Source organism: Ochotona curzoniae, unplaced genomic scaffold (assembly GCF_017591425.1).
Source record: "Ochotona curzoniae isolate NIBS_2020 unplaced genomic scaffold, NIBS_Ocur_1.0 contig_2599, whole genome shotgun sequence".
NCBI classification, from domain to species: Eukaryota; Metazoa; Chordata; class Mammalia; order Lagomorpha; family Ochotonidae; genus Ochotona; species Ochotona curzoniae.
Window position 1 is genome coordinate 11,060,582 of NW_024465520.1, and position 25,719 is coordinate 11,086,300.

The 25,719-nt window shown below is 46.1% G+C and overlaps 1 protein-coding gene across 1 annotated transcript; it reads right to left on the reverse strand.

Annotated features, from left to right (window-relative positions):
* Nucleotides 1-10,985: 10,985 nt before the first annotated feature.
* CUNH3orf33 (chromosome unknown C3orf33 homolog) lies at nucleotides 10,986-24,541 on the reverse strand. Its single transcript, XM_040974835.1, has 5 exons — nucleotides 24,442-24,541; nucleotides 21,329-21,388; nucleotides 16,176-16,323; nucleotides 13,917-14,077; nucleotides 10,986-11,676 (listed from the first exon to the last, which is right to left on the reverse strand). The coding sequence occupies exons 2-5, from the start codon at nucleotides 21,371-21,373 to the stop codon at nucleotides 11,332-11,334; spliced, it is 699 nt and encodes a 232-aa protein (XP_040830769.1). The 5' UTR covers nucleotides 21,374-21,388; nucleotides 24,442-24,541; the 3' UTR covers nucleotides 10,986-11,331.
* Nucleotides 24,542-25,719: the final 1,178 nt, after the last annotated feature.

Genomic DNA, 25,719 nt, shown 5'->3' on the forward strand with positions numbered 1-25,719 from the left:
CCAAGACCAAATAGCACACCAAGCAAGAGGAGCCGACCTCCTTCAGCACATACTCTTGGGGCACTTGCCGTGAACAGGGCACTAGTCTAGGCAGTAAGTCCTAGCTGGAATATAGATCGCATTCCTGAAGCAACCCTATGGGTTAAAACTTCCCGGTACAAATAACAAAACCTCAATTCAAGCTAGCTTGAGAAAACAAAAAAAGCCAGTGCACTGATTTCCAGGTTAAGATAGGAAAAAGATAAGGACTTCAAAAATGAGTGAGTCCAGCAATATAGCATCATCGTTTATCTCCTGTTAAAGAAAATAAAGATTCAGTGATATTTGTATGATGTGAAGAACACCTCCTCTCAGTAGGTACAGGCACCAGGGCAATATGGTCTTATCAAAGGGAAGAGAGGTTGGGTTCAACTCCAAAGAAAGAATGGGCAAGTGGGAATTTATAACTGAGAAACAGGATGGGGGGGGGCGGGTAGCGGTGGGGAACACATGGAAAATTACTAAGAGGAAATATCAGGGGTAAGGGTGGCTCTGGCTAAACTAACCTAACAGGATTCTTGCTGAAAACAGGCCAGGCTCATCAGACATAACCTGGGGGTGGCAGGCTGGAGGATGAGGGACCAATCAGATTGTTAGTGTGATCAGATAGCCAAGGTTTGCAATTCTTGCTAAACCGACTTAGCAGAGCTCTTTGTTAAAGCTGGGTTTTATAAGACAATATAAACACAGACCTAGAAGAAGGGTCAAAAATGTGGTTTGAGCAAAGCTGCTTTATCACTTACTTTGAAAAATTCCTTTTTCTCATTCCACTTGTTTTGGTGTTTTGACCCTATTACCTGTGAGCATCTCCTATAGGTTGGCAGAAGTGACAGAATGACCAAGTCATCTCTGTTGGCGATCCAAGGAGAGTTTGCTTTTTTCATCTGTAGCAAGACTGTTGGAAAGACTATAGTTGACCTGGCTCTGGTCATGTGTCCCTCTGTCCATAGGTCAGCAATAAGTAGAAACAGGTCTAGGTGGCCAGACCCTGACAGTATAGCCGCTGCTGTGGTCAGAGCTGGGTCCCAGCGAACCCTGCCAAAACGACTTGGAATCACCACAGTAGGCTCACCAGCCCCCAGAGAAAGCGGGCTGGCCGTATCAAATGAACACCAGAGAATTCTAGCAGATAAAAAGGGAATGGCTTTTAATGACGAGATGGCTGAATGGCCTTCACCTTGCAAGCTCTGGGATCCAATACGGGTACCGGTTCATGTTCCGACTGCTACACCTCCCATTCAGTTCTCTACTTGTGGCCTGGTAAAGCAGTAGAAGATGGTCCAAAGCCTTGGGACCCTGCATTTGTGTGAGACAGCCAGAGCCCCTGGCCCCTGGCTTTGGGTGGGCCCAGCTCTGGCTGTTGTGGCCATTTAGGGATAGCGCATTATAGAAAATCTCTCTGTCTCTCCTTCTCTTCATGAATCTGATCTATCTTTTCAATAAAAATAAATACATCTGAAAAAAAAAGGTGGGGAATGGGATGGGCGTCCCCTCTAATGCCCCTCCCAAGGCTGCCACCAAAGAACATGGACACCTTTGTACAGACTCTAATGTGTTTGACAGAGATAAAAACAGATGTGAACAGATAAACCTGCCGAGTCCATCGGGAAGGATTGGAGTTGGGCATTGCACAGAGATGGGGGCTTGTGTGGCCCCCGTGGCCCTACTAAGCTGCACAAAATGTGGAGGGGCCACCAACAGGAGAGCTGCCATGGCAGGAGCCACATTGTGTGTTTTTTCACTTGTCCAGAGAATTTTCATACACAGAAGCCAAACAGCCCTGACGTATCTGTCATCAAATCAATAACTTTTCACATCATGGTAATTTTATCTTGAAATTCTTTGAAATACTTGCGTTCACAAATAAACACATTTTTTAAGTTGAGTGTTGGCTTTAAAAAGAAATTATGCCTCCGAAACAACTTAAGAAGATAAGTGTATAGAACGTCCTAGAAGAGTGTAACAAAAACGAGGTCTGAGAAATGTCACTTACTTTCACCGTTCTAACTAGCACCTGACTTAAAGCTTTTACACATTAATTGAAATTGGAAGATAACTGAAGACAAAATTTGACTTCTCATTCCTTAACAACAGATGATAACATTTTTTAAAGTTGTATTTTTAAGTGAGCTATTTTTATTTTTCTTACAATAAGGTGATATGGTTGTTTTCCCTTTTTGATGAGAATGTCACAAACCAACTTTGCCAGAAAATTTCACATTAAGTCCATCAATTCACAGAAGAGTTTCTTAAGCCCAACCTACTTCTCAGGAGCTTTTAGTTCCCCGGGACAGAATGGATACTTTTTTTAAGGCATGAAGTATGCTAATTAAAGTGGACTTTTCCTTTTTCTGTTTTTCTCTAACTTGTTTCATTGTGCTTTCTCCTGCAGTGGAGAGAATGAAGTGTTTCAGAGGCAACAATAGTGTCAGTGGAGGAGACAGCCCCCTTTGCCTTCCTCCCCAGGACTGCTCAAGGCAGCCCTGCACCGCCAGTTTCCACAAAGACCTCCCACAGAGCCGGTATCTGCCGCTGGCCAAGACACTGCTCTGAGACCTGGAGTACCTCAACTTGGAAACTCCTATGCCTGTCTTGGGATGGACTAGGATCCCGTTCTCATTCCAGCATTAAAATTTCGCAAGATCCACCAATATAATTAAAAGAAAATTGGATCTTCATAATCTATCCAACTGTGGACCAGTCATTTCATAAAACAATCACTTTCATATACATTGAAAAGTTTGTAAAGACATGAAACCTCTCTTGTAGAGAGAAAAATGAGGAAAGACACTGGCGAAACAGGGAAAATGCAAATTTCAAAGCTCTGAACAGTAAAAATGCATTTTATATCAGAACAAAAATTCTTCCGTTTCTCTTCTATTTGGAATTATAATGGGTTGTGTATTCTTCATTGCTAACATGTCTTTTAACTGGAAAATAAAGTCAGGCTTTCCCACACAGAGTAAAAACTGCGCTAAAAAATATGTTTTTGCTTCATTTATTTGCATATTGAACCTAAAAGGCAGGTGGATAATAAGTACTGTTTTTGTTTTTGTTAGGATTTTTATTAATTGGAAAGGCAGAGTGACAAACATACACACACATATATGGGTGTGCTCATACAGAGAGAGAGAGATCCTCCAACAGCTGTTTCATTCCCTGAATGGTCAGAACAGTGGTGTGTGGCCAGGCCACATCAGCAACCAGCACCCCATCAGGGCCTCCCCCCTGGGGGGCAGAGACCTAAGCCCTTGGGCTGCCTTCTGCTGCTTTCCCAGGTGCTGGAGGGGATGCAGAGCAGCCTGAGGTCCAATATGAGATGTATAGATGAAATTAGACTAGCAAACAGTTCTGGTCAGCATGAGGAGGCAAAATTTGAGTGATCCACTTCATTCTTGAATTAATTTATTTATCAAATTTGTATGAGCAATTCATAAGCACTGGCCGCGGGAGAAGCAGACTAAATATTGTAGAAAGAGCAAAAATCATCCGAGTTCCAATTACAGGACTCACTGCACTTTGGGAAAGAGAGGTGGATGAAGAAGGGAGGGAGGGAGTCAGGGAGAACTATAATATGTAACAAGCCCTGAAATGAGCGTGCATTTGTAAAAACAACAGAAGAGGGCGCTAACTGCTTAGTTCCATCTCTAGATTCACAGAATGTAAATGAATGGTTAACCGAGAAAAAGCAGAAAATGGACTGATCCCCAACACCTGAATTTTTTTAAACCTCATTTCTGCCTGGGTAACTCGTCATCCTTTAATTTCAGAAACGTATTCATCCTGCTCCTTTGGAACGGCGTACGGGATAATGAGCCCTGCAGGGTGATTGTCAATAACCCCTGACCCTACCACCCTGCGGTGGCAGTAGGGATGTCAGATTAGCCCGCAGCTTTCCTGCTTTGGCAGCCCACGGTCGCCTGTCCCACTCACCCTGTCCACCGTGGTGGGACGACAGCTGCCAGCACTGCCCGTGTCCTGACAGGAGCACTCAGATCCCGAGGACCAAAACCTCCACGAGCCGACCCGAGACGCCCACAAGTGACAAGGACCTGGTTATGGACTCTGGACATGCCATCATTCAGGTGCCTGGTAGCATGGTTGCGACCCTCTGTCCGACTCCAGAATGAAGGAGTGACAGCTGGGAAGCTTGGGAAACACCCAGGAAAAGGGGGAGGGCACGGGGCTCCCCATCAGGGAAAACCTCATCTGTCAGAGGATGAGGAGCCTGACTGAAGTTCAAGAAACCTACTCCCCCACGCCCTACCCACCACCCTTCCCCCTCCTCTGGATGGGACTGAGAGTCTGCGGAGGCGGGGGAGGGAAGAACAGGGACATTTTGGTGCTGCTAGCCAGCACACTCACTTTCAAATACTTCTAAAATGTGTGCTTTTCTATTATGTTTATGGGGGAGGGAGAGCTCCCATCCACTGAAACAGGGAACCCTAACTCAGTCTTTCTTGTGGATAGCAGGTATCTCCCCCAACCCCGACCCTCCAGGAAATCATCTGCAGGAGCCAAGATTCAAATCCAGGAGTGATCAAAGCAGAAAAAAAAATTAACTAGAAATATTTATCTTGGCCGTGTGCAAGCCACCCTGATAGGTTTTATTCTGCTGTGATCCTTCACATTGTTCTTTCTTACAGATCACAACCCATTCATCAATTTTCACATCTCACTAACAGATCTTGATCTCCAGTTGAAAAACAGGACTCTGGGGCCCAGCATTGTGCTATAACAGGTTGAACCACCCAACCTGATGTAGGCATCGAATATGAGCCTGGTTCCAGTCCCAGGTGTTTCACTTTGGACCCAGCTCCCTACAAACGGTACAAGATGGCCCAAGTCCTTGGGACTCTACTCCCACATAGGAGACTCAGGGGAAGCTTCTGATTCCTGACTTTTGTCTGGCTAAGCTCTGGCTGTTGTAGGCACATGGAGAGTGCACCAGCAGATAGAGGAGTGCCTCCTTGTCTCTCTGTCTCTCTCTCTCTCTTTTAACTCTGCAACTCTGCCTTTTGATTAAATAAAAACGAATTTAAGGAAAAAGAAATGCAATGCTCTGACACACCCTTTAAAACTAAAGGAGGATGAGCTGGAATGGGATTTTGTCATGGAAGAACTGGATTGAGTTCGTAGCACTACAATCTAATTCAACTCCTTGAGCGAGAGATGGGTAGAGAGAACAAAAATGGGAGTTCATGAGCTCTCTCTCTTTTTCTGTTTCCCTAAAGTAAAACATTTTGAAAATGAAAAAGACAAGCAGTATTACTTGGAACACAATCAAGGTTGGCTTGATGGGGGACGTGGGGGCCAGAGGAGCAACACAGGAGATCAGGCAGAGACAGTTCAATCCATTGCACACTGGCATGTGTGGTTGCCAGTATGGGGTGTGGGCCATGCAGGGCTAGGCTATTACACTTACTGGTTTGCATTAAAGCCAGGAATAGGGGGCAGACTGGGCAGGCTAGGCTGCAGCACCTATCCACGAGAGTTGGGATGGAGGGTAGGCTGTGCCAGGGCAGGCTGCAGTATCCAGTGGCAAAGACCAACACATAAGATGGGCTATGCTGGGCTGAGTCAGAACTCCCACCAGCTCATATAAGACCTGTGGCTAGGAGCAGGCCTAGAGGGGAGCTAAGTGGACACCCCGGCTGGGCTGCAGTTCCCACTGGTGAGCACAAGAGCCAGAATAGGGGCAGCAAACTGGGCTGGACATGGATGTAGCATCCCTCAGCATGGGTGTGGACTGGGTCTGGAGTTTGCCAGGCTGGGCTAGGCTCCAGCACCTGCTGATGCTCGCAAGAGCTAGAGTGGGTATAGGACAGGCTGGGCTAGGTCTTAGCATCCACTGAAGTATATAAGAGCTGGGTCTGGGGATGGACAGGTAGGGTTGGGCTAGAACACCCAATGGTAAGAGCAGGAATGGGTGTGGCCTGGTTGGGCAAGGCTGCTGTTCCTGCTAGGACAGGAGGTAGGCCAAGTCAGAATGGGTCAAAGACCCACTAGTGCACATGAGAACTGTGACTGGGAGGTTACCTGATAGAAGAGCTTGAAGAACTCCTGTCAGGGCACAGTCCTTGCAGGTGAGCTCGAGAGCCAAAGGCTGGGAGCATCCCGGCCTATGTGTAGGTCAGCTCCTGGGGTAGACAGGGCATGACCAGTTCATAGTGCCCACTGGCAGATGTGAGAATTAGGACAGGGTTCAGATCAAGCTGGGTTGGGCCACAACACCAGCCAGTTCACATTAGGGCAAGACTGGGGACTGGCTAGGCCAGGCTAGGCTGCAGCACACACTAATATGAGCTGAGAATGGGGGCAAGTTGGGCAGAGCCAGGCTGCAACAGCTGCAGCAAAGGCCAAAGTGAGGTGGGCCATGCCAGTCTGGGCCACAGCACCCACCAGCACACACAAAACTCTGGGGGGTTGGGAGTGATCCCAGTGGAAGGGCATTGGGGGTTCCCCTGCTGGGCCACTTCTTCCACTGCTATTGAGCATGAGAGCTGGGACTACTGGTGGAACAGTCTAGGCAGTGCTACAAAACCCTTTAGCCTGCATGTTAGCTTGATTAGAGAGAGAATCAGGCTGGGCTAAGCAATCACATCCATGGTGCAGGGATAAACCCAAGCAGGTACAGGCTGGTCGGGATAGAAGTGCTGGGATCGGAGATCAAAGCCTGTCAGGCTAAACTGCAGTACCTCCTGGAAAGTGCAAGATCTGAGGCTGGGAGTGGACCTAGTACAGAAACTGGGGGTACCCCTCTGATGAGCTGCAACTCCCACGAGAACCAGGGCTGGGGATGGGCCTAGATGGACAGGCAGTGATACCTGCTGGCTTAAGGATGGGCTGGAGAGGGGGGTCAGTTGGACTGAGCTAGACTACAACACCCACTGACATATATGAGAGCCAAATGGGATGCTGGGACCAGTCTGCTGCACATGCCTGCATACGTAGGAACTGAGGCTGGGGGCAGGCCTGGTGGGGGTTATTGGGAGTCACTCCAACTGGGCTGCAGTTCCTGCTGGTATGAGTGAGAATCCCAGTGTGTTGTGAGTAAGGTTGGGCTGGGACACAGCATCCATTGGTTTGCATATTAGATGGGGCTGGGGATAGAAATGACAAGATGATTGCAACCACCAGTGTGTGTGTAGGCTGATGTAGGTAGTGGCCTGAGCAGGACCCTTCACTGGCTGGCATACTTGGGAGTCAGCTCTGGGGTTACCTCTGGTGAGGTTTCTTTGGGGATCTGCCGAACTGAATCGCTGGACTCTAACTCACAGGATCTGTGGTCTGAGCATGGAGTGCATGTGTCAGAACCGGGCCTCCTCAGGTGCTGAGGCCTGTGCAGTGAACAGCATGCCTATATGGTCTTGGGAGACATGACAAATCACTGAGGCCTTCAGAAGATATCTAGTACTGGACAACTATCTTGGCTGAGCTTTGACAGCAGGTATCTTGGCAAGTGGAGACTCAAAGGTGGACTATATCAGCCAATGGACTGTGGAAGGAATTCCCCAAGTTGGAGCAACAAACCAACAGCATCTCAGAATGATTGAAGCCACTTAAGTAGTGCCCTCAGAACATGCTCCACGTCGGCGACCCTGGGATAACATTGGGCAGCCTTCCTCCATCCCTGGGTACTGATGTGGTTAGGATACTGGGAACAGCCCTCTCCCTTTCCCTTCCCCCTCCTCCCAGATACAGGAAGAAAAAAAAAATTGGAAACAGTTGTCATACCCACCTTCCCCCATTCCTTGACCCTTCCCACCATAACTGGTGATCCACATGGGCATGCATCCTTTTCAACTATGAGAAGACCTGGGGCCCAGCGTAGTAGCTAGTGGCTAAATCCCTACCTTGCATCTGCCAGGATCCCATACGAATGCTGGTTCCTGTCCCTGCTGCTTCACTTCCCATCCAGATCCCTGACTGTGGCCTAGGAAAGCAGTAGAGGGAGGTCCATGGCCTTGGGACCCTGCACCTACATGGGAGACCTGAAAAAAAACTGGCTCCTGATTTCAGATTGGCTTAGCTCTGGTCGTTTGGGCTGTTTGGAGAGTGAAACAGCAGATGGAAGATCTTTCTCTCTGTAACTCCTTCCCTCTGTATATCTACCTCTCCAGTAAAAATAAATAAATATTTTTTTAAAGTGACAAGACCTAAAAAGACTTGCTAACATGACCCCACCCCATACTGCAATTGCTGAAATGCAATGAAGCCCAACCAGCTTGCACAAAGTTATGCATCCTTGCCATCTCGGACACATAGGCTGTGGACCGAGCTGCCTTGGGGTTAAGCAGGTACAGAGAGAAACAGGTAAGAATCTCCCAAGCTGGGGAAGAACATGTGTGTTGGGGAGCCCCTATCGAGTGAAGCAAGAACTACAGCCAAACGTGCTGAGTCAGCCAGGGGACACCAGCCTCCAAGAGGAACAACAGAGACATCAAAACACCAGACAGGAGGCAGAATATGAAGGAACACTTGTCAACTTTCTTCGTTGCTGAAATATGTTTAGCAGCCAAACAATGACAGTGCTGGATTATATGTACGGGCACAGTTTTCATTCTTCTTTGAAACTTTATTCATTATTGTTACTTATGATAAAGCTGATATCAATGTTAATATTTTAAATATCGATTTAAATTTGAATGATAGGGTTATAGAGAGCAGGAAGGACGGAAAGACAGATCTTCTGTCTGCTGGTTCACTCCTCAGATGGCCACAGTGAGCTGAGCTGATGTGAAGCCAGGAGCTTCTTCCCCACGTGGGTGCATGGTTCCAAGGACCTGGGCTTCCTACACTGCTTTCCCAGCCCACACGCAGGAACCCAGTGTCACCTATGAAAATCAGTAGAGTCCCAGCTCCTCCATTTGAGATCCAGCTGCCTGCTAGTGTACCTGGAGCAGGAGGCTCGAGGATTGGATCCCTGCCAGCAACACAGGAGAGCTCCCTTCACAGAGTTCCAAGTTTCTGGCTTTATCTGTACAGCCACTGCAGCCATTTGGGGAGTAAACTAGTAGATGGATTCCTCTCTCCGTCCCTCACCCACTGTCTCTATACTTCTCTTCCAATAAAAAAAAAAAATAAATTCTAACAAAAAAACCAAAAACCAATGCACAGACCAGAGGATCCAGCGTTGTGCAGCAGGAAATAAAGCCACCACTTGCAATGCTGACACCCTAGACTGGGTGCCAGTTCACGACCCTGTTGCTCCACTGCCATCCAGCTCCATGTTAACTGCCTGGGAAAGCAGCGAAGGATGGCCGCATGACCTGGATACCTGGCACCTACATGGGAACTCGGAAGCTCCTGGCTTCAGGCTGACCCAGCACTGGCCATTTTGGCCCTCTGGGGAGTAAGCTGGCATATGGAGGATCTCTCCCATTCCCTCTCTGTAACTCTTTCTAAATAAATCAACCTTTCATAAACATACACGCTGAGACCAGAAACAAAGCCCACAAAGCAATGCTGTGGATCCAGAAGAAGGCTGCCGGCAAGACAACACAGACTTCCACTGGGTAGTAGCATCCCACCATTTCCTAAGGCAGAGACTAACAGCGGTCAGCAAGTGGTGAGTGTGTGATAGGGCCTTGATTTGTCTTTCCACTCGCTGACCTTGTCCATGGAAGCATGTTTCCCTGCTACATCAAGAGAGGATGGTTACAGTGGGTTCCAGATGAGCTATGTCAGCCCCGCCCTCCCCTGCTTTCACGGGAAAGCCACTGGCGTCCTGGCTGAGCTGGAGCGACTCTCAGAATTAACAAAGAGATCTGAGATCTCTGGAATGCAAAGAACTAAGCCCAAATCTGTGGTTTATAAGGACAAATTGGAAAAGAAAAGGCAAAATTCATGAGTTTGCCACAAAACCAGCATATATATATATATATATAAGATATATATATCTTAATTTCCTTGCACATAAAAATAAAAAGCTGTGGAGTTTCAGAAAGTGAAATTAAAAGCTGGAATATAACTTCCTATCCTACCCACAAGAAAAAAAAAAGGTGATAAAAGAAAACCATATTACCACAGGAAATCTTTGGAATATTAGACCTGACTGAAAATGAACACTAATGGTAAAGATTGCAGAATCTGCTTCCTTATGTTTTAACAAGAACCTGGAGTAGCAGTGAACTTCTCACTCTGTACTATTGATTTTAACAGGAGTCAACTACCTGGACCAGATAATAGGTCTGACTTTTCTCAGGATCACAGATCATTATGGGAAAAAAAAAAAAAAGATGAAGAATGGGTGGCACTATACGATGAGCCACTGCCTTCGACACTGGTATCCCATATGAATGCTGGTTCTTCTAGCTTTTCCACTTCTGATCCAGCTCCCTGCTAACACGCCCTGGGAAAGCAATGGATGATGGCCTAAATATTTGGGGGTCACCCACATGAGAAAATTGGATGGGATTCCAGGATCCTCGTTTCAGCCTGACCCACCTTAGCTGTTGAAGCCACTGGGGAGTGAACCAGTAAAAGGAAGTGTTCTCTCTCGCTCTCGCTCTCTCTCTTTCTCTCCATCTCTTTGGTAATTCCTTCAAATAAATGAATTCTATACACTTTGTGATGTTAGCGGATAACTGTTGCTCTTATTGTGTGGATGATTTCAGCAGCTAGTTTGTGTATGTCAGATTCTTGCCTCTATTCAAACTGGCCTTCAAAATGTAGAAATGCACTGTCTTGCATAGCAACTGGGAAGCAGGACAGTTCCGGGTTGGTTATTTCAGATCTCAGCAAGGACCTACGATGCTCCCTCTCGCCCTCTTCTCCCTGCTGCCATCCTCGGCAGTTGTGTCCTGTCCCTCATGCCCATTCAAAACGGGTGATACAGCCACGCCTCAAGGCCAGGACCTCCCCCAGTGACCTTCACTCCTGCCAGTGCTCCAAGTTCACATGCAGCTGGCAGGGAAGGTGCAGCCTCAGCCACAAAGTGCAGAGTATTCTTTTATTATAAATAATTAAAGCTGATAATAGGCAAAGAAAACAGACATTCTCTTTAAACAAAAATAAATAATAAAACAGCCAAAAGTTAAATCTTCAAGCATTGGCACTCTAGTATTTACACCCTTCAACCTGGGACTTTTATATTCCTAAAAGCATATTACATGAATCATAATTTCTTTAAGTCTATATAACAATTGTCATAATCATCTTAACACTAAATATCAACAGATGACAGCTTTGATCACTTGGGAGAATTCATTTCAATTCCATGAAAAATGTCAAAAAATATTTACAAATTTTGGTCTTCTGCATAGGTCACCTGTAAACCTCTTAGATAGTTCATTCTTTTTTCCAAAAGTGTAAATGGCTCATAAGTTCTCTGAACTTCAGTATCAAGGAGCAGTTAATCACGTTGTCTTTAGTCCTCCTAAACTTGTCATAATAACTTTCTTTTTTCCATTTTTCTCTCCATGAGTCTTTGAATTTTTTCAAATAACTTTCCTTTTCAGATTCTTCCTTCCACACTCCTTCTCCTTTTTTTAAAGCTGTTAATTCGGCTTTAAGTAATCTCCTGTGAATTTTCCAATAGATCTTAGAATCATGATTTAGCCCTTTAACAAGAATAGTTTTGCCAAGGCCTCTTCTCAAAATTTCCTCGTTTAGATTCACAGTAAAATATCTACCCTAGAATTTTAAAAAAAAGTTTAATAACATTGTTATATCCATAACATCCTAATTACATTAAAAGCTATCATTCCTTAATTTTAGTGTCCTCCCTCTCCAAAAAAAAGCCAAAAATTAAAACAGAAAGGACCTCATGAGTTTTAAAATCTGATCAGTTTTGGTCAAGTGAACTGAGTCTTTATAACAGAATTCTCCATATCCATTCTCTCCAAACTCGAAGTTTTTTTTTTTTTAAAGATTTATTTATTTTTATTGCAAAGCCAGATGCACAGAGGAGGAGAGACAGAGAGGAAAATCTTCTGTCCAATGATTCACTCCACAAGTGACCACAATGGCAGGTGCTATGCCAATCCGAAGCCAGGATCCAGGAGCTTCTTCCAGGTCTCCCACACGGGTGCAGGATCCCAAGGCATTTGGCCGTCCTCGACTGCTTTCCCAGGCCACAGGCAGGGAGCTGGATGGGAAGCGGGGCCACCAGGATAAGAACTGGCACCCATATGGGATCCTGGCACGTGCAAGGTGAGGACTTTAGCTGCTAGGCCGCTGTGCTGGGCTCCCAAAGAGGTTTGTAATCAATTATATATAAAGAAGTTTTCTTGGAGCAGGCACTGTGATGCAGTGGGCTAATCAGTGGCTTGGCAAGGTCAGCATTCTATACCCCAATTTCCAGTTCCAGTCCTGGCTACTCTGCTTCCAATCAAGCACCTCAATAATAATTCTCAGAGATAAGGGATGATGACCCAAGCATTTGGGTTCCTGTCACCAATACAGGAGACCCACATGTACTTTCCAGCTCCAGGCTCCGGCCTGGCCCAGCCCCGACTGTTTTGGGTATTTGAGGAGTGAACCACCAGATAGAAGACTGATATTCTCTCTCTCCTTGCTTTGCATTTAAAATAAATATATCTTTAAACAATATTTTTTTTACAAATAAGATACTTAAAAATTAATGACTATTTTTCTTTTAAAGACACTTAACTTAGTGTGCGTGGGCCCCAGCTTTCCAAAGGGGAGACCCGGATGAAGCTCCTGGCTCCTGCTTCTGGCCTAGCCCTGCCCCAGCCATTGCAGCCATTTGCAGAGTAAACCAGTTCAGACTTAAAACACATACACTCTGACATACCCGTGGCCAAGGTTCTGGACCATACTGAGCAACATTTACCTTCTGAAAACACTTGTCACTGTGGTTCCCAGGTGACGCCCTCACTCAACAAGTTTTTCTAATAATAAATGTGTTACAATATACCTATGAACAAATACATTCGTAAACATACTCCTGGGTACTGGAACGTAATGGGTTAAGTCCGTCTGAAATGCTGAAATCCCATATGGGCACTGCTTTGTGGCCTGGCTGCCTGCCTGTTCCACTGCTGACCTAGCTGCCTGCTAACATGCCTGGGAAAGCAGTGGAAGATGGCCCACGTGCGTGGGCCCTGCACCCATCTGAGAGGCCTGGCTGAAGCTCTTGGCTCCTGGCTTCAGCCTGCCCCAGCCCTGGCTGTTACTTTATTTTAGAAGTAATCAGCAGATGGAAGATCTCTTTGCCTTTCTCTCTCTCTCTCTCTCTCGTCTTTCAAATAAATAAAATTAAATTGTTCAAAAGGAAAAAAAAAAAGTAGCAATGGCCAGAGGCATTACTAATTTGAATGTTTTCTTCTTTTTATAAAACACTTTTATTTGTTTGTTTGTTTCCATGTTTATTTGAAAAGCAGAGACACAGAGACAAAGAGATCTTCTATTTACTGGTCCACTGCCCAAATGCCCACAGCGGCAGGACCTGGGCCAGCGCAAGGCCAGGGGGCTGAAGCTCCATGCGGTCTCCCACGCGCCCTTGACCCCCGTCTGCTGCCAGCCAGCAAGGGCATCGGAAGGAAGCTGTAATCACAAACAAAATCTCTATTCAAGCCCAGGAACCCCAACGTGGCCTGTGGGGCCTTAATGCTGGGCAAAATGCCTGCTCCAGAGACAGTTCCTTTTTTCCTTTTCTTGGTAAATTTCTGTCTTGTTCTACATTAAACATATATTACATATGTGACTTAAATTTAAAACAACATTTATATAAGAAACCCTGGTTCTCCATATATAGTCACTATTAGCTGTTTCAAGATTTCAAAAATTCAGAGCTCATTTATGCATACATGTGTACATATACATATATATATACACACACACACATATGCATTATAATTCAATGTGCGTACATACATACAATATAATATTACCAGTTTGACACTACTTACCCTGTTCACTAACAGGTAGCAAAAGAGTGCTGAATTCTCCTTTCCGAGCAGCTGGAACCACAGCGACTGGGAAGGCTTTAGCTCTTTCTGTAACCATCCCTTCCCAGCCTCGGTGAGTTCTACCCCAGCCAGCTTAACCAGCAAAGCACCACCTGGATCTTCTAAAAACGGCAGAAAAGGGTTTAGCTTTAATAGCGTATTACAAAAGCAAATTCCAAAGTCATTTTAAAAACATCTGAATATGCTAAGCTTATTTTTTTAAGGATTTATTTGTTTTTATTGTAAAGTCAGATATACAGAGAGGAGAGATAGAGAGGAAGATCTTCTGTCTGATGATTCACTCCCCAAGCAGCCGTAACAGTCAGAGCTGAGCCAATCCGAAGCCAGAAGCCAGGAGCTTCTTCCAATCTCCCTCGTGGATGCAGGGTTCCAAGGCTTTGGGCCATCTTCCACTGTTTGCCCAGGCCATAAGCAGGGAGCTGGATGGGAAGTGGGGCTGCCAGGATTAGAACCAGCACCCATATGCAATACCAGTGCATGCAAGGTGAAGACTTTAGCTGCTCAGCTATTGAACCAGGCCCCACCAAGCTTATTTTTAAAACCAAGCTCTCTACATCTCAGTACATATATTCTCTGTTCAAGTTTTAAAACAATATAAATATGTAACTCAATCATTTCAAAGACCAGTTTCAGTAAGCTCCAGAATAGGAAGTGATGTTTAACCAATTTGACCTTTCTTTTCCAACTTTCAAGATTTATTTGTATATACACACATAAAGCTGCAGACACGTATTTTTAGCAAATGAGCTGTTACTACCAGTAAAATTGTAGACATTGTCTTCTCATTTGATGTCACAGGAATATCTTGCAATCTCAATTAATTTAGCCAAATGTCATAGCTAATAAGTACTTTTTCTAGGGACTAAGAACATCAAGATAAATAGGAAAAGATCTGTATCCACAAGTGGCTCGTAGTTACTGATAGATTTAAACCCAGATACATCATCATTATAGGAAAGTCTAAGCCATTACTGTAATTACAGTGTACAGGTTGCCGTGGGGCTTAGTAACGAGAAAGGCTAATTTTGCTTGGGAGTGAAGGATGCTTCACAGAAGAGCTGAATCCTAAAGCATTGGATCCAAGGCTCCGAGCCATGGCCAAGCCATAGCATGTGCCAGAGCTCTGAGCCATGGCCAAGCCGTAGGATTTACCAGAGCTCTGAGCCATGGCCAAGCCATAGGATGTACCAGAGCTCCGAGCCATGGCCAAGCTGTAGGATGCATGCAGAGCTCTGAGCCATGGCCAAGCCGTAGGGCGTATGCAGAGCTCCGAGCCATGGCCAAGCTGTAAGGATGCATGCAGAGCTCTGAGCCATGGCCAAGCTGTGAGGACACACACTGAGCTCTGAGCCATGGCCAAGCTGTGGGGCACACGCAGAGCTCCAAGTCAGGGCCAAGCCGTAGGGATGTACCAGAGCTCCGAGCCATGTCCAAGCCGTGAGGATGCATGCAGAGCTCCGAGCCATGTCCAAGCCGTGAGGACACACACTGAGCTCTGAGCCACGGCCAAGCCGTGAGGACACACCAGAGCTCTATGAAGCTTAGGTCTGTGATGGAAGCTGGAGAAAGGGCATCCGCCTGCAGATGTGGCCTCCCACTCCCTTCCTCCCTGAGCCTCAGCTACCCATTCTCACCTCCATCACGAAACAGTCAAGTTCATTCCCCTGGTGCCCCTCCTTGGCTAGCCTTTCTAAACCTTGGGCCTCTGATTAAACAGCAGTTCCTCAGTGAGACGCTCTCTGCTTTCTCCACCTGCCTGTAGCCCCGATAACTCTTTATCCTAACACTCTGCTGCTTTTCTTCATAGCTCTAAGCACAGTTTTCATTTGTTCATTGTCTGCCTTCCACCTACAACACTAAGCTCCAAGCACTAGAAGAACCTTGCTGCTTTCATCTAGCACATTCTTGTACTGTTAGGTCCCAGACCAGAATTAATTAAGACATCAATATTTGTAAAATGAACAACTGACTACTAAATGTCAGACTGTGTAGTCGAGTAAAACCAAAAATGAGAGAAGGGAGAAAGGAAATATAAGGCCAAGCTAAACAGTTCCTGGCACAGAAGCCAAGTTCGGGCCCTCACAGACAATGCAAAGCTATTATGAACTAAAATGCATTCTTTCATGTTCTCATAAGTAACACAGAATTAAAAAACACAATGATAGTTACTTAGTATTATCGTTTTTGCAGCTTACTTACTTTTCCAGGATGATATAACAGGTAAAGTGATGGGAATATGTTCAATTTCTAAACCATTCTCAGTGATTCGGCGTAATCGTCCACGTAGCTTAACATTCTTTTTTATAAATTCTACTGGAATATCTGAAGAGCTTGTAAATTTTGATGTCTGTTGATTTACAAGGAGAAAAATACAACCTTTTATTATTTTTTCTATTTAAAGTTCAAAATGTCACTGCTGCCTAAACATTCAACAAGACATTTCCTTTAAAAATGTTAATTCAATATTAATAATGTAATATGATCTAATCAAACTATTTACAGAAACTTTATCTAGAATTCATTATTCACTATTTTTTTCTTTCTTTTTTTTTCATTATTTTCCTATGTCAAGTAACTGCATGGGAGACATTAAACAGACTCCTACCCCCTAACAACTTACAACCTCAAAATATGGCTCCATGTGTCAAGAGGCAGTGAGCGGCACCACACCAATGCAGGACCACTCTCTGCTTCCTCTTCCGCCAGCACACAGCCTATTCCCCACAAGGGTATACTCTGCTTTAAATATGAACAACCTGTTCCTGCATGTCCTGCTGGAAAATCTTAAAGCTGAGTTAAATTAAATTGTAACTTTTAACTGACATTATTTTTTAATCTTATTGAGGAAAGATAAAATGACTTGTTTAAAAAAAAAAAAAGGAAGCAAGGAAGAAAAGAAGTCCATATTAGAAACTTGCTTCCATCTCTGTCCCAGGGAAGGCTGAGGTCAGGCAACACTTCATACCCCTGCCTTTCACACTAACAACCTTCACCCAGAAGCATGGCCAATTAAAAACTCTCACAGCACAAGGATGTTAGTACCCAACAACTTTTTCTGATAGCAGAGTTGAACGAATATTTTGATCAATAAGAATAGCGCAGCAGAGCAACTGAGAATGTGGCGAAACTTATAACCTAAACAATGTGGTTTCTCTAAATCAATCAATGACTTGGGAAAGGGGGGAAGGGGGGTGTTGTGACTTAAGGTGACAAGTGCGTGCCATCCAGGCACCACTCAGGTCATCAGCTGAGGCCGCTCCTGGGGCTGCTGTGTGCTCACTTGGCAGATCTGGCAGCTTTCTTGTGAAGCAGCTCAGGAGCTAGAACACGCACCATGACCCACTAAAAGCCCAGGAAGGGTCAAGACGGAGAGCAAGCGTGTTCACGTGAAAGTGCAGACACCATCGTTCCACGGTGCAGCTTGAGATTCAGGGGCACTACCTGGTAAACGAATGAAACCTGCTCTGAATGACAGGGTTTGCAGCAAGGCAGATCAGATTCCAACTCGGTGGGCAATCACGCAATCAGACACAGCTGGACACGGAGACTCAAATGAGAACTGACAGGCTTCAACAGCAGACCCAAGTGTCTGCTAAAAACACAACTTGCACTTTACTCCAATTACGTTCGTGCAGGCCACGAAGACATTCTCAGTTAGAAATCGGCCAGTGCCATCTCATCCTGACCGCTATGGTACACGGATCTCCATTTCTTCATTTCCCCTTCCCTGTTCCTTCACTGCGCATAAGCTGGTGCATGCGCACAAGCATGCTGGGTCTATTTTTTCTTTTCTGCTTTTTAAAGATGTAATTATTTTTATTGGAAAGGCAACTTTACACAGAGAAGAAGAGACAGAAAGATCTTGCATCTGCTGGTTCACTCCCCAAATGGCTGCAACAGCTGGAGCTGAGCCAATCCAAAGCAAGCAGCCAGGAGCTTCTTCCGGGTCTCCCACGCAGGGGCAGAATCCCAAAGCTTTGGGCCGTCCTCCACTGCTTTCCCAGGCCACAAGCAGGGAGCGGGATGGGAAGTGGAGCAGCGGGGACACGAACCAGCACCCCTATGGAGTGTCAGCACTGGCAAGTGGAGGATTAGACAGTTGAGCCACCAGACCAGCCCCTCTTCTCTCTCTCTTTTTTTTTAACGGCTCATTGTATGTTTTGACTGAAACCAAATGGCGACAGGAGGAGAAAAATACTGGTTTTGTAAAAATATCTCTTTTCTCCACTAGTGACATGTTCATTTGGATTTTTATCTATATAGTCCGGTAATGTACTTTGCCATCACTGCTTTAAAAAAAAAAAAAAAAAAAAACACCCCAAGAACAACAAACTTAAAAATCCCTGCACATCTTGTTTGGAAAATTTTAATGTTTTTCATTTTTTATTATAAAATCAAGGACAATTTTACAGTATTTTTGCATGTAGCAGTTACATGTAGGGCAATCTGAATTTAAGTAGAGGTAAATTACTCTTAAAAAAAACAAATTCTAGATAGCTTTTCCTTCAAATCAACCAAGTTGTTTAAGTAAACTTCTTGTTTAAAACAAAAAGGCTAATTTGAACAGATCATCTTTTTTTTTTAAGATTTATTTTTATTATTTTTTTATTGGAAAGGCAGATATACAGAAAGGAGAGACAGAGAGGAAGATCTTCCGTCCGATGATTCACTCCCCAAGTGAGCGCAACAGCCGATGCTATGCCGGTCCAAAGCCAGGAGCCTCTTCAGGGTCTTCCACACAGGTGCAGGGTCCCAAAGCTTTGGGCCGTCCTCGACTGCCTTCCCGGGCCACAGGCAGGGAGCTGGAAGGGAAGCGGGGCTGCCGGGATAGAACCGGCGCCCGTATGGGATCCTGGGCGTGCAAGGCGAGGACCTTAACCACTGTGCCACCGCGCCGGGCCCCAGATCATCTTTTTAAAAGGAAAAAACACTGGGACAATCTAACTCTAGATACAGACTGGATATTAACTGAGATTATCATTAATTTCATTAGGTGTGATAATATTACAGGATAAACCAACATTATGAATTTTGATATAATAAAATAGACAGTATGGGTTATTATCTCCTTTTCTTGCCAAAGTATTTACACTCAATTTCATAAAGAAACAGACAAATCTGGACTATGGGACATTTTACAAAGCAGTTGGCTTAGACTAAAAAAATTTCAGTGCTATAATAGGTAAAAATATTTTTTTACAAGTAAGGGTAAAATTCTACCTTAAAGGAGACTAAGGCGATAGAACAAGGGAATACAACTGGCTGGACCTTGTGTTAGTTAACTGCAACAACAAACAGCAATGGGGCATTGCTGAGAAAACAAATGTGATTGTGAACTACATTTTAGATATTATTAGTGACATGTGAGGTTGACCATATATACAGGATCATGCTAATGTGGTTAGACTATAAAATATCCTTATTCCTGGGAAGTATATTATGAAGAGTTTACGAATAAAAGTTTCTGATATCTAACTTGCTTTCAAATAGTTTCACAGAGCAAAAGGGAAAGCATGTCTGTGACACACTGTGAGCCACCGACCAAGCCAGGTGGAAGGCAAACGTCACAAAATTTTCAGAAGAACTAGCCGAGAGGAAAAAGATTCTGAATCTGCAGTCAATATTTGTTCAAGAACCTGTGATACACAGACTGTAAACAAAAAAGAGAAAGCATCTTAAATCGAACCACAAAGGGGATGAGTCTCTTGACAAAGCTATGTAAGACAAGCTTGGGAGAAAAAGAGAGAAATGTGGGTCGGAGGGCTCCCATATGGCCTGGTCCCAACTACAGAAACACCAATGAGAAAACTGCCGGCTTCTCGGCAGCAGTAAGCCCTACAGCTGTGACCTGGGCCGTCCCCCAGACAGACCTTGAACGTGTTCATCAGTTCCTTGAACAGCGGCTTAAAGGTCAGCACGGCCATACGTTCGGGAGGACATGAGAACTGAAAAACGGCCAGCCCTGCAGGATGACGCGTAGTGGGAAAGCCTGCCATCGCAATCCCCAGTGGCACACACAGAAAAGACTTGGCGGTTTTAGTTAACTGAGCCCAATACATGTGCAAGTACAAAGCACAACTTGCGACTGCTGTTGCGGTGGGGCGGGTAGAGCTGCCTCCTACAGTGCCAGTCCCCCATATGGACGCTGGTTCCTTTCCTGGCTGTTCTATTTCCTACCCAACTCTCTACCCTTGGCTTGGGGAGGGCAGTAGCAGGCGGCCCCTGCCAGCCATGTGGAAGACCTGGAACAAACTCTCGGTCCTGGCCTCTGGCCTGCCCCGCACTGGTCACTGTGGCCACTGGCGAGTTCTCTGCCTCTGGCCTGCCCCGCACTGGTCACTGTGGCCACCTGGGGAGTAAACCGCAGTATGGAAGATCTCATTCTCTCTGCTTCTCTTTCAAATTTATTACTTTTTTTTTTAATGCAATCCACTCTCACCACCACTAAAAGAAAAAAAAAGTTCAACCTAAGGCAACATTATTAGGATCAGGTTCTAAAACAATATTAAAAAAAAAAGCAAGAGGAGACAATACCCACATCCTGAATCGGGCTCCGAGTACAAGAGACTGTCCTACTCTGGGTGCCAAATTTCAGAAAAGGTTTCACAAAGTGGAACACAGTTAAAATAAGAGAAAAATTAGCAAGGAGATTAGGATCTCATCACATGGGAAGAGGGAGGGTGAGCGTTAGCAGTAGGGAGGGTCATTACAGATTCTTCAACTACTGAAAGGCCAGTCCCTTCACTCTGAGCTGTTTGGAGGCCGGGGAAAGTATTCAGTCTGTGAAGGATGAACTTGGAACAGAACATGGTCATCTGGCTCCCAAGGGACTCAGAGTTCACGTGGAAAAGAGCCCACTGCCCCCCGGCTCAGGAGCCAAGAGCGAAGCATCCAGTGCCTATGTGCATGCAAAAATTTTGTTACATATATCTTATCAAAATTTTAAGAAGTAAAAAATGTATTTGTAAGATGTGAATCGTCCGATGACTCTCCTGTGTGTATCAGAAATATGGAAAGCGCTTCCCCCAAAGCATAAACTGTTCCGTGCTAAGGCAATAATTCAACTTTAATCCAAGTGTAAATGCACCACAGAACACAATCCTGCAGATATTCCACAGCATCTGATATATAAACTCATGCCAACTTTTTCAGATTCCTTTCTAAGCATTAAAAGGATGAGTACGAAATACCGACTGCAATTACCTGGATTTTATGTTATGCTCATAGTTAAAAAATACTATTCAAAGGTTTCCAATATGAATAATAAAATGATATAGCTTTTGAGATTAAACTCAAATTGAGGATAATCTATCTATTGCTTATCTTAACACCTTTTTCACTTTTCAACTTACCAGTCGAATACTTCTTAGAAACAGCATCATTCCAGCCACAGCCATCACGGTGCTGATGTTCTATGGAGAGAGCTTCAATGATTAATTCTCATTGACTAGTGAAAGAACTGGTTCAAAGGAGGAAAGGATACTGTCCTTATATCTAACCGCTTAAATGATGTGCATCCCATCCTTCAAATAAAGGTCCTGTTCTTCCAAAAACTGTCCACTCACTCATTACTCTTTCCTTGAATTTTCTAAAAATAAGATGTATTGTTTACTTGAAGGGCATAGTTACAGAGAGAGAAGGAAATAGGCGGAAACCTTCAACCCACAAATTCCCTCCTCCAGTGGCTTGCAAAGGCCAGGCCCGAAAAGACTGAAGCTAGTGGCTCCCCCGGGGCCTCCCAGGTGAGCGCAGAGGCCCAAGAATTTGGACCAAACTCTGCTGCTTTCCAGGTTCATTAGCAGGGAGCTGGACCGAAGGTTGACCAGCCAGGACTCAAACCAGTGCTCATATGGGATGCCAATGCTACAGGCAGTGGTAGCTTAACGCGCTACTCCACACACCACTTTTAAGTTTTCTAATACAGCTGATCTTTTCCAAGTAATCCAGCTTGTATAGATCTAGGTATGTAGAAAACCACAAACAAGTTAGCAGGGTAGGTGTTTGGTCCAAAAACCCAGATCCTAGATTCCAGTCGGGCCTCCAGCCCTGGTTGCAGCTTCGCAGGAATGCAGACCCCGGAGGCTGTGAGCACAGCTCACCTAGTCGGGTTCCTGCCACAACATGTGACCCCAGACCGAGGTCCTGAGTCCCAGCTTCAGCCTTGCCTTTGACCTTGCCCCGGCCCTCACACGCTTCCTGACAGTAACCCAGCAGGTGGGAGCTCTTCCTCTAACTGTCTCACAAACAACTAAATACATCATTTTTACAGAAATAAAAGATTATTTGGGCATTACATTTTTTGAAAAGGTACATATTTGGGATCTTCAAAAACACGGAAAAACATATGCATGGATTTCAAGAATTGTTTGTAGCCAAATAAATGCATCTTTTGATTTCACACACTGTCGTGTGCACAGACACACAAGTACATGTTTCTCATTGCTTCTATTTCTGTTTGAGTTCCTTGAGTGCCTGGACTGACCCAACACTTCCTGTACAGTGTGTGCAACCTTGCCGCCATGACGGCAAATAAAGTATTTGATAGAAAAACTTATTACTAAGATCTCAAAATACAGTGCACTGCTAAATCTATGTGGATAGCGGAGGGAAATTCAGAGATGTTATATTTGGGACCCAGGCTGTAGCACAACAGATTAAGCCACCACCTGCCATGCCAGCATCTCACAGAGGTACAGGTTCAAGTCCCAGCTCCTTCACCTCCGATCCAGCTCCCTGCTTGTGGCTGAGAAGACAGCAGAGGGTGGCTCACGTGCCTGGCACCGACTCATGTGGGAGACCTGGAAGAAGTTCCTGCCCCCCGGCTTCAGCCCAGCGTGGCACTACATGTTGTAGCCACTTGGGAAGTAAACCAAGAGATGGAAGATTTCTCTCTCGCTCGCTCTGCCTTTCAAATAAATAAGATAAAGTTTAAAAAAAAAAAGTTTTCTTTAAACTGAAGTGACCTAAGGGAGTTTAGGTTAGAATTAAGATTCCTATAATTCCAAGAAGATTGATAATCTAAACATGCTTTACTTCAGTAAACACAGCTTGGTATTTAAGAAATGAGCCTGAAAGCAGAGACAAGGGCACTTTTTGTTGTTGTTGTTGTTAGATTTTATGATTAGGTTATTTGGAATACCATGTTTATGTGCTTTCTTTTATTAAAAAAAAATTTCGGACCTGGTGTGATAGCGTAGAAGTTCAAGTCCTTGGCTTGCACACACCGGGATCCCATGTGGGTACCGGTTCTCATCCCGACAGCCCCAATTCCCATCCAGCTCCCTGTGGCCTGGGAAAGCAGTCGAGGACGGCCCAAAGCACTGGGACCCTGCACCGGTGTGAGAGATCTGGAGGAAGTTCCTGGATCCTGGCTCCGAATCAGCTCAGTTCCAGCTGTTGCAGCCCCTCGGGGAGTGAATCACTGGACAGAAGATCTTCCTCTCTGTCTCTCTTCCTCTCTGTATATCTGACTTTCCAATTAAAAAAAAGTAATAATACATCTTTTAAAAAGTTTTTCTAATATTATTTACATAGTTGACAAGGATGTATGCCCATGTGGACCCTATGTGCTTTCTTAGACACTGTTTCTTTCTGCAGTTCTTATGAGGTCAGTTTTAAATTTATTTGTTTCTGCGCCCAGGATCACATTTGCAGCAAGGTGCAGGAGCCAGGATTCGAACCAGGCACGCTGACATGTGCCGCACAGGAAGCAGCCAGGAGCCTCTGCCCCCATGCAGAAGTTTTCAAAGTTAACCCAGCCTTTCCAACACATTTCCTCACTTGGCTTCTAGGACACCTGGCCTTCCTGATTTTTTCTCCCCCCTCAGGTCAGCTCCTTCCCCGTCTTGCCCGGCCTTCTCTGCACTGTTCGTGTTCTAAGAGCGCCCCCGGGTCTCGGGTCCGCAGGGTCTGCGGCAGCTCTCACCATCTCACCCGGGCTCGAACAGCAACTACGACTCCGCTTTGGAAGCCCATCGTGCGTCCTCAGGGAGACAGGCCTCCGGGTTCACCCGCGGAAAAGCTCTCTAGATTTCCCCCAACGACCCCTTCACTCCAACGCCTCCTCCGCGCCGCCTGCATTCATCACCAAGCCGGGGACCCCCAGTTCCCAGCCCCTCCCTGGGCGGCTCAGGCCGGGCCGGGCTCGGGCCGGTCGTGGGCGCCGCCGGGTGCCCAGGCCGGGCTCGGGCTGGTGTCGGGCTGGCGTCTGGCTGGCCTCGGGCTGGCGTCTGGCCGGGCTCGGGCTGGCGTCTGGCTGGCCTCGGGCTGGCGTCTGGCTGGCCTCGGGCTGGCCCGCGCTGCCCCCTGCCCCGCCATCGCGCCCCGCTGCGCCTCAGACGCGCCCGGGCCGGGCCCAGTCCCTGCGGCGGCGGTGGGGGCCGAGCTGGCCGCCCTGACGCCGCACACGCGGCCCTCCCGGCCCGGCCGCGGCCCGCAGCCCGAGGCCCTTCCGGGACTGCGGTACCTGGACGAGGCGCAGGTGGTCGTCCGCCCACCGAGAGATGTCCGCCACCACTTTGGGCGCCGTTCTCTCCCGCTCGCGGGCCGGCCGCTCGGGGCCCGCCATGTTGGCGGCCTGGTGCGTGCGCGCGGCGCGCTCGCGGGTGCACGGCAGGGGGCGCCCTTCCCCGCCGCGGCGGCCTCGCGGGTTTGCTTCGCTGCGCGGTCTCGCTGCACGCAGGGTTTTCCACAGCTGTGCGGTAGCGATGCGCCCGGGCCGTAAATCTACGGGCTAGCTGAGCAGTGGCTCACAGAAACGCAACCCGAGGGAAGAAATACAGGTACTGCATTCCTTCGAGCCGCTCCCGAAGACAACCCCGTGCCTTACTGCTTGTGTTTAAATTGTGCTTCCAAGGTGTCAGAGTTCTCAGTACACTCTAAGCGTTTGAACTGTTAAATAGCTTCAACGGGTCTTCAAAATGTGGAAAATGTGTTACGAAAAAAGTATGTGTGAGCATCCGGGGCAGCTGTTGTGGTGCAGTGGGTTAAGGCTCCGGCTTGGAACACCCACCTGACACATCCGATGCCTGCGGGGGTCCCGACTCCAATGCACCTGACTTGCTGATGTACCTGGGAGGCAGGGACCGAGTCCCTGTCGTCCACGTTGGAGACCTGGGCGAGTCCATTGGCTTCTGCCTAGTCTAACTCCACCGCTTGTTGCAGGAGTTTGGGAAGGGCGCCAAAGTGACAGAAAATCTCGGCCGTACTCTTTTTCAAATAAATAAATAAAACTTTAAGGATAATAACTAAATAAATTTTTAAATTCCATTTTCTACAAACCCGTTGAAGAACCCTCACACAAGGAGCTGCCACGTTTAACAAATTAGTACATTAAATATCTTTTAAAAGAAGGAGGACAGTTCAATTGCTATGGTGCAAAAATGTGTGTCAATCACGAAGGACAGGAGAAACCTAAGAGTGACTAGGGGTGGCAGAGGCAGGCGGTTCCACTCTGCTAGTTCTTTTTCATTATTATTATTATTATTATTATTATTATTATTATTATTATTAGAAAGTCAGATATACAAAGAGGAGGAGAGACAGAGAGGAAGATCTTCCGTCTGTTCATTCACTCCCCAAGGGGCCGCAACAGCCGGAGCTGTGCCAACCAAACTCAGGAGCCAAGTGCTTCTTCCGGGTCTCCTGCACGGGTTCAGGGTTCCAAGGCTTTGGGCCATCCTCAACTGTTTTCTCAGGCAACAAGCAGGGAGCTGGATGGGAAGCAGGACTGCTGGGATATGAA